The sequence below is a fragment of the Halyomorpha halys genome, unplaced genomic scaffold (genome assembly GCF_000696795.3).
Source record: "Halyomorpha halys isolate HHAL.00 unplaced genomic scaffold, Hhal_1.1 Scaffold37.1, whole genome shotgun sequence".
In the NCBI taxonomy this organism is placed as follows: Eukaryota; Metazoa; Arthropoda; class Insecta; order Hemiptera; family Pentatomidae; genus Halyomorpha; species Halyomorpha halys.
Genome location: NW_027106407.1, coordinates 629,698 through 638,866, shown reverse-complemented (window position 1 = coordinate 638,866; position 9,169 = coordinate 629,698). Strand labels below are relative to the sequence as shown.

The following is a 9,169-nucleotide window of genomic DNA, read 5'->3' as shown; positions in this document are numbered from 1 at the left end:
ATAAAATATTATTAACTTGTGGCCTCTTGATTATTTGACGTTAAAAAGTATGTTTTTCTGATCTCATAACCGAACTATGTTATTTCAAATTGTTTGTCAAATTTTGGTTTAAAATCATCTCTTTCTGTTCAATATTTTACTTTAGTACAATATTTTGAACTTTAGTTTTTGATCCATAAATAAGAAATTAAAGTAACCATGGGTGGTCTGCAGTATAAGTACAGAAAGAAAAGCTGTATTATATCAATTTTACCATTATATTCCCTATTAATTAATAAGTTTTCTTTCTCTGGAAGTATTATTCTAATGGATTTTAATTTATCGAGATAATCTCTCCCATTTATATTTTATTGTTATATTACTTTTATTAGTTTAAAAATTGTGATAATGAATTAAAATATAGTTTTCTAGGATAGAAAATATTTGGACAATCTACTCATAATCCTTAATCTGATCAGTTATATTTTGTTTTTGTACTCAAAAATTAAAATTAGTTTCAACCTAATAAATTGCTTTGGAAGAATTTTGTACAAATTTTTAACTTTAATGAATGTTTGGAATTATTGGTTTATTTTTTTAATTTGGTTAAAGAACTTTAGTTTTATTATGATCTCTGATATCTATAATCTGCTCAGCTTAAAAACTCCACAGCTAGGAAACTTAAAAATAATTGTGATTGAATGTTTCGAAATACTCTGATTTTGATTATTAAGAAAAATAATAATGTAATTAAAAAAAGCTTTCAAAAGTTGGTTTATCCCATTTCATCTGGGAACATTTTCTTCTTTGAATGTGTTCTTTAGAACGACAGAAGCCTTTGTCAGTGGACAGTCACAATTGGCCAATTGAAAATAATCAGGGTCATGGGCAACATGCAAGTGGTGTAAACCCTGCGCAATTTATCAATCTATTTCTTTCTCTAATGGCTTCCTTCCTTCTACATTTGTTATTCATCATATATTCTCTACGATCCTTTATCATAATCTTCTATTCACTCTTAGGACTATTTTACCAATAGATGTGATCATGGATATTCTATGGAATCCTGAATTGACATCCTTTCATATTATTTAAATATTCTCAATCCTCTGACAATCAAGAAAATAACCTTTTTAGGTTATGAATATTTAGATTACTCAGTGAGATATTATTTTTTGGGTATTAAAATAATAAAAGTTTCATAGTTCCTTATAGAATATCATTTCTCTGATAACAATTTATTGATTCTAAATAAAACATCCAATTATACTTTCTAACTTTATTTTTATCATTTATTTTGCTTAATGCTAATTTCAACCGATTTATCTAAGACCTTGTTATCTAAACCTGGTGTAGCAAGAATCCTCTAAAGCATCCTTTAAAAAGTATTATTTTTATCTTTATCTGACTTTCTTTTTAATGAATGTTTTTAGAAAAGAATTAGAAGTTTCCAGAACTGAGTCTCGAGTCTCCAAATTACTGGCTAACAATTCTCTATCCATTTTTTTGCTAATTCAGGCTTTTATCAGGATCGAAAATTTATTACTTTACATGCACTGACAAATTCCAGTATATCTCCCATTAACTGTCTAAAAATAAACAGATAATGTGAGATATGCTTTATTTTATCTGTATACATCTATTTAGATTTTTTTTTTTTTGTGTGTTTGTGTGTGTGTGTGTATATATAAAGATTTTTGGAACATCTTCATTTTCTATAATTTTCCCCTGAAGAACAGATGTCCTGCTATTAAAGTGCACTCAATATTTCTTGAACAATGGCATAAGTTTAGATAAAAAAATCAATTTATGATGAACCATTATGCCATTTATTATTTCAAAACATCAATTTGCAATTGATTCATCATGAAAAATGGGTAAAGTGCTGGCACAATACATTTATTAGTTAAATTTGGTTCCAACGTACACAAATATCTGAAACACAAAAAATTAAAAGAATTGAATAAAGTTTGACATCAATATTTCAAAAAATATGTAGTTAAAATGTTTATATTCTCCTGTAAAATCAACATTATGTAAGATGAGCTCCTATTCATGAAAACTAGCGATATGAGATATTTTGTTTTCTATTTGATGTTGCCTGAATTGGTGAAATATTGATTAGTTTATTGGTTGCTGGTTTTAGAAAATTAACCCTTTGTTTTGGAATCTTTCAATTGTATCTTAACAAGAAATGTATGCCTTTTGTTGAGGTTTCGCTCTTCTTTTGGGGGTCCACTCAGCATTGCATCTAGCTACTTAAATGAAAAATTATTACTACTATTTAATGATTTATAGTATATTATACATATTTATAGGTAACTTCTGTATTTTACAAAATATGATGTTCTAATATTGGCTAGCTGAGCTGCTCGAGTCAGTTGCTCTTTTAATGACAGTCTCTTTTTCCATGATATTTCATGAGGACTCTCATGACTTTGTTAGATGTCATTTTATCTTGTTTGCTGAAGAAAACATACTGTAGAACATTTACATTTAATTAATTAGTGTGTGTAATTTTGAAAACGTATGTTGGTATTTTCTCAGATGGATTGTATAGTGTAGGAGGTAGTGTTGCTGCTTTAAAACCATGGAGGTATGAGGTTGTTCATCTTTTTGTTTTCTTTTCCTTGTTATTAATTTTCACTATTTTATTTTCTCTTTTTTTTTTTTTTTTTTTTGTATATTCTTATTCTTATTGGGAATATTCACTTGTAATATGTTTCCAATTTTGCTGTACTATATTAAGTGTTACTGGGTAAAAAATTTATTTCAATATGATGTATATTTCTATTATAATTTTTTTTAATATTTCTTATCTGTTAATTTAATGGCCCTCCTGTTTAATTTTTTTGCTGTTTTCCTTTGAATTTGAAATTTTGGGTGACTAGAGAAAAAGTTAATGAATCTATTACCATATTTCAACATTTTAGTATTTTTTGTTCATAATTTGCTGTTTCTCATGAACACTTCCTTGTCTTGGAATCTGAATTAGATTTCCTTTCATAGATTTCTATTTTGATAGCTATTAAAAATTTCTAAAATTTAATTTGTTGATTTATATCAACTATTAAAATTAAATCTTCTATGTATTTTAAAATTAATAATGTTTATTTTATTTTTTCAATTTGTGACTTTGTTAGGATGGAATCACTTAAATTAACCAACAAAACTCACCCATATGTAATCCAAATAACTTCTTGTAAAATGATTGTTGTAATTAAGATAGTTGTTTTTACAGAATAACTATTATATTCATAGCTCAACCCCTTTCTAAAAATGTTATTTGTTATTAATGGTTTGTAATTTCATCATTAGGTTTTTAGACTATCATCCACGGAGATAATAGTGAATAAGGATTATACATCCCAAGTTATTATTTCATATTCTATTCCTGCATCAATATTATTAAAAATTTCTTTTAATTTGATAACATTTTTGATCTCATAGTTATTTTTATTAATTAATTGATTTAAGGACTGAGATAATGCTTCATTGAATTTGTTCATAGTATTCATAGCAAGACTTAATTTATTGTTAATTTTGTGCAGTTCAATTAGACTGCATTTTAGTTGGCATACAATCTGGAGCTAATAATGATTTGTAGTATGTTTGTTTTTCCTAATTCATGGATTTATTTTGTTTTTTGTTTAGATGTAAGTATTTATTTATTATATAGCATTTATGCCAATATCTGTTCTTTGTATAGTTTCAAATATATTTTCCAATTTGCTTATCAATTTAATTACCTTTCTGTCTATATTCTGAAAATCACAGCTAAAATTTATGTTCTAAGTGTATCTATTATATTACTAATATTAAGGTGGCTATCAGTCATTAGGTTTTCAAGATGTATTTGATATACTTATAGAGATATGATGCTACTCATTTCTGCAGCTGTCAGTCTACTCTCCTGTTTATCTGTTAATATCCAATTTTAAAGTCTATGTAGGAGTACAGGCATGTTCACCGACTTTACTTTTCTTTCTATTTCTCTCTTTCCAACCAGAGTATTGCACCACAACCTTGGCATTTAATAGGATTTTTCTATAGGAAATGTTAGCCCAAAAATAAATTTTAATGATCTTTTTATTTGTTAGAGTTTACTGTTTCAAACCTGGGTTTATTTATTAAACCAGGGTTTATAATTGTTATAAAAAACTATTCAAAATAGAGGCAAATTTCATTTAAATAAGATATAATATGAACAAATCTTTAAATATCTATGTTATTTCATTGAAAATCTGCTATTTTCTGCCAATAATTATTTTTAAAAAAAATCTGTTACTCTATGGATTAAACAAAAAATATAAGTATATTTGCTACTAAGCTTAATTCTTAGTTATTATGGTTTATTATCTATTTTCCAATAGGCGATGGGTACATTTCAGCACTGAACTCATTTTTTTGTCTTTATCAGACTTATAAAATAAAATAGGTTCTGCACATTTAAATACACAGCAGGGGCTCCTGATTGAACATTATTCCTGATAATAATATTTTAAGTCACCTAAGATAGTTTAATTAAAATCTAAGAAATTAAGTCTTGCTATGAATACTATGAACAAATTCAATGAAGTATTATCTCAGTCCTTAAATCTTGCTCAAAATCAATTAATTAATAACAATAACTATGAGATCAAAAATGCTCTCATTATTAGACTAAGGTTGGGTTTCTTCTGCATATCTCTTAACTTTTCCTAAATTAATTAAATATAATTTAAACATGTTACAACAACACTAATGATACTCTAATGAAAATAACTGTTTAAACTGTATTCTGTTGGGTAAAACTAACTTCCTGTGTAAACAGATGATAAGAAATAGTGGTCTTAAGAAAGACATATGATGTTTTCTAAATAATTGTTTTGACTTTATGATTCTGTTATTAAATTGTTGGTTAGAGATTTAAGTAATGTTGTGGTGTAAAAAAAAAAAAAAAAAATATGTAGCACTTGAACACTTTTCTCTTCAATTTGAGGATATTTCATATACCTGCACAAAGACTGATTTTTTGTAGATATATAAATAATTCATTAATTGTTATCACTATATCTTATTTCATTATCAATTTCTGTTACTAATCTTGTAGTGGTTGGGTTCGTTTTAGTATTCTAGGGATTAAAGAATGATAATGTAATACATTACAGATATAATACAAAATTGTTCAGGTCAGAGTTGACAGCCAAACTTTACCTCGTTCAAACGGACCCCACAGGAATCAAAAGGACTGTCTCCAAACTCTCTTCATTTTATATTTTAAATTATGCATGGATATTATCTCTATCCTCGCACAAATTTGAGTAATTAAAAGAAGTGTTTTATTACTTACTATTATTAATTTTTAATTAATCATTGCTAAAAATTAGATAATTAAAGGCAAATTGCATATTTAAAAAATAAGCTTTCCTGATCAGTGAACACACCACAAAGAATCTATGCCATAGATTAATATTAGTTATCATGGCAGCATCAGAGGAAGCAGGAAAGATCTCTTCTAATATTTACAAGGATTCATATTTTGAAAGAGTTTATTCAGTATGTGCATTTCCGTGGCCTCCTCGCTAAGCTTTTGCTAGGTGATGAGGTTTTCTACCGCTGCTCTCTAGTTTCTTACTCCCAGCAATGTTTGGCATCCTGTGCCACACAGTCCTCCTATCTGAATGTTGGTAGTCTTTTACCTCTAGTTCGGTAGAGGTTTCCTTCTGAGATTAGTCTTGGGAATCATTCATATTCATCTGGGAAAAATGTCTGTCCCAGTAAAGGTTTCCAATTTTTATAAGTTTGATGGTAGCTTCCCCAAATAGCTTATATATTTATGTATATCAGCTAGAAACTATCATGCCACAATAATTGTGAGAATTAATTTACTGAATGTGAAAAAAAAAAATAATAGCTTTACTGTTGAAACAAAGGGAACATTGGACCATTAATAAATTTATACAGAAAAATATGATTGAAAATGATAATTTAAGTAATGTTGGCTTCTAATAGAAGTATTGTTGGCTGTTGGGAATTCTTGGGTTGGGAAGTATGAATAATTACAGTAATTGCTAACCATTGAACTTAATTATTTGAGATTAATTACTTTATGGAAAATTTAATATTATTTATCTAGTTCAAATTTCATCAATATTAAAAATTCCAGGTTAAATTAGTTGTAAAAAAAAGTATAGAAACGTTCACATATTAAGCTGGTAGTGACTGAAGAGCACATTTTCATAATGTTCAACTCAATATTAGAAATTAAAAAAAAATATTTTTGGAATGTTATCTTCCCGATCTCTCAGTTTACTGTTACTATTTGTGTATTCCTATCGAAAGTACTGGGAAAATCAGGAAATTCATTGAATTATTTTATAAAATAAGTTTGTTTAATAACTTAGTTGAGAAGTTCAGTTTTATAACTTATTTTTATAGTGACTTTGGCAGTGTTTGATTTTTCTTTAAAACTCATTTCGATGATAATTTTAATGTAAGCAGTCTTTCAACCCTCGATCTACCTCCAGTTTTTTGTTAATCAGATATTGGATACATGTTTTTGTTGTCTTTTACAATAATTTTCTTTTGTTGAGTGAGTCCTTTGGTTATCTTCTTATTTTTTCTATATTCATTGTAAGGATCTACTGTAAAATTAGAGTGAATTTATTATTCAGTATTTTACTAATACTTTCATTAGATTTTTTAAATAACTGTTTATTTATTTTTTTTTACTTTATCTTTGTAATAGACCTGTTGACATCATTTTGTAATGTATTAATGGATTAATAAAATGGTGCATCTAATTTTCTTCTTATCATTGCGATTTGAAATATTTTTCATTATCTAACTTATGAGTAGTCCTCAGAATTCTTATATCTTATTCCCAAAGTAATTTTATAATCACCTTTAGGTATTCAATTTAGTTTTATTTAATAATAAACTGATGAGCCAGTTCTTTATTTATTTTATTTTTTCCTCTTTGGTTGTATCATTCCTGTAGTTAGTAAGATATTCTTGTCACAAAAGTTGCTACAATATATGCAGTATGATATTGTCACTGTAAAATACTTTATATTAATGTGAATGTTTACTTAAATTTAAAATTGAATTGATTTGAGTCTTTTAATTCATTTAAATTTTAAAAAATAGTTTTTTATGTTATTTGTCTTAAGATTTTAACAAACATAGTGCTCCTTCTTTTTTTTTTACAGTATTTTAATTATCTTTTTATTTCTGTTTCAGGCTGTGAAAAATTGCTGAAGATTGAATATAAAACTGGATTACGGAGTGGTTAAAGTGACTATTTTGTTCTCATAGCTTTCATCATCACCTTCACCGTGTCTTTTCCCGAATGTTCTAGTGTGCGTGACATGCACAGACTTGGTGGACGGACTAAAGTGTTTCGTGGACGTCGAAATGCTCGGATATTAATAGTGGAAGAACCACAGTACTACGAAATGGCTTTTCTTCAGATACCTCATTCTGCACTTCCTGAGAAAAATAGTAAAGACCCGCCTTGTTGGTATTAAAGCACTGGTCGAAAATTATTTGTTGCCCTCAGGACATTTTATTATTAAAAATTAGTCTATTAATTAATATTTTAAAACGAATTTTATTTCTTCAAATAAAGGAAATAATTTAAAAAAAAAAAAGATAACCTGCAAGTTATTTTCCCCAACAGAGGTGGTTTTGGGGGGATATGCTAATTTATAATTATGGATATGCTGTTAGTCTCTGATGAAGGAAGTATTGATGCTTGGAATCCAATTGACAGAATGGGTGCCAAAAGGAAGCAATGGCCTCAAGATGGTTGCAACAACAATAAAATGAAAAAATTGAATGGTAATTTTATTTGTTTTTTTTTTTTAGTTTCATCGAAATATGAGGTATTTATAACCAAAGTGGACCATCCCCTTTAGTGCTTACAAAATTTTAATATAATTTCTATCAAATTTCTTTAACCTATTTTGAAAGTTTATTTTTAAATTGCAGTTAGTAGTTATAATAGCAGTTTACATAGGCAGGATGGATCTAGCCATTTGATTCAATCTTTTTTTAACCTGACAAAAGTGTGCCATAGCCACTGAGGGCCTATTGTACGCCATCTGCTTAAAGCAGGCCAGATGCCTTTGTGAATCTGGATATCATGTATGGATCAACCGTCTTGCAAAGTTTAGGATTTAAGATACAATATTTCTCAAAGGTGAGGAATCATATTCTGGCCAGTGCATCACATCTGCACATGATCTGATACGCAGTTTCATCATCCTTTCCTGGAATTGGTGACTGTGTGTCTCATTTTCTAGAGATGCTTGTTCAGCTGACAGTGTCCTGTCACCCATTTTAAAGTACTCTTGTCCATATTAAGAACCGGGTTGGTCCTTTTTCTGCAGGAGCCTTTTAGGAACATGTTTGACTGCTCTAGTCTTCTGGTGTTCCTTCAAAATAACCCAGCCTTGCCCTCAGCAATTGCTTTGATGTGTCTCTTCGCATGGCTAAGTCTAACCCCTACATATGGGGTTGGGTGAAAAGGGGACAGACTCAGATACCTTTCTGGTGAGGTAGTCCGCTCTCTCATTGCATTTAATGGCCTAGGCCAGCCACCCATTCAACCCGCACCCTGTTGGCTAAGAAAAGAGAGTTCAAATTAGTCTTGCGCTCTTGCACCAATTTGAAGCGGGTTATATAAAATATGATTCAATCTTGCTCTGCCAACTTAAGATTAAAGATAATTAGTCCAATATGTTAAACTAGTTTCATCTCCTGAATGGTTTAAAAATTAATGAAATTCTTTATACCACTAATAAATGGTATGAAATATGATGCTTTGACATTTCAAATTCAATTTTTACAAAAATGTAGGGTAGTCCACTATGGTTCTTTATTCTTCTTAAATTATAATTGTGTTTATTTCATTAGAAATGATATTATTAAATGTTAATGAAAATTACTGAGGCATAGAGATTGGAAAGTAAATCAAAAATTGAGTCAATAAGTCAATTCCCTCAAAGAATTGTTCTCTCCAGTGATTCATACAAACAATTATGATTCACTTAGAGTTGGTTAGTGCTCTTTTGAGGAAAGTGGAATAAGTGGGAGTGGAGGATATTTTGTAAATTGCCAATCCATTACAAAAGACTGATCTACATGACTATTATAAGGCCTATCTGGACATACGGAGTTGAGCTTTGGGGCTCCACTAAACCAT

General features: G+C 28.7%; 1 protein-coding gene across 1 annotated transcript in view; it reads left to right on the top strand.

The window, feature by feature from the left end:
* The window catches only part of gem (gemini), a gene marked incomplete in the record, with an annotated part of 67,864 nt that overhangs the window by 5,043 nt on the left and 53,652 nt on the right, over positions 1-9,169 (top strand). The window contains 1 exon segment of the mRNA XM_067044761.1: positions 7,204-7,803. Within this exon segment, the coding sequence (XP_066900862.1) occupies positions 7,677-7,803 (127 nt within the window).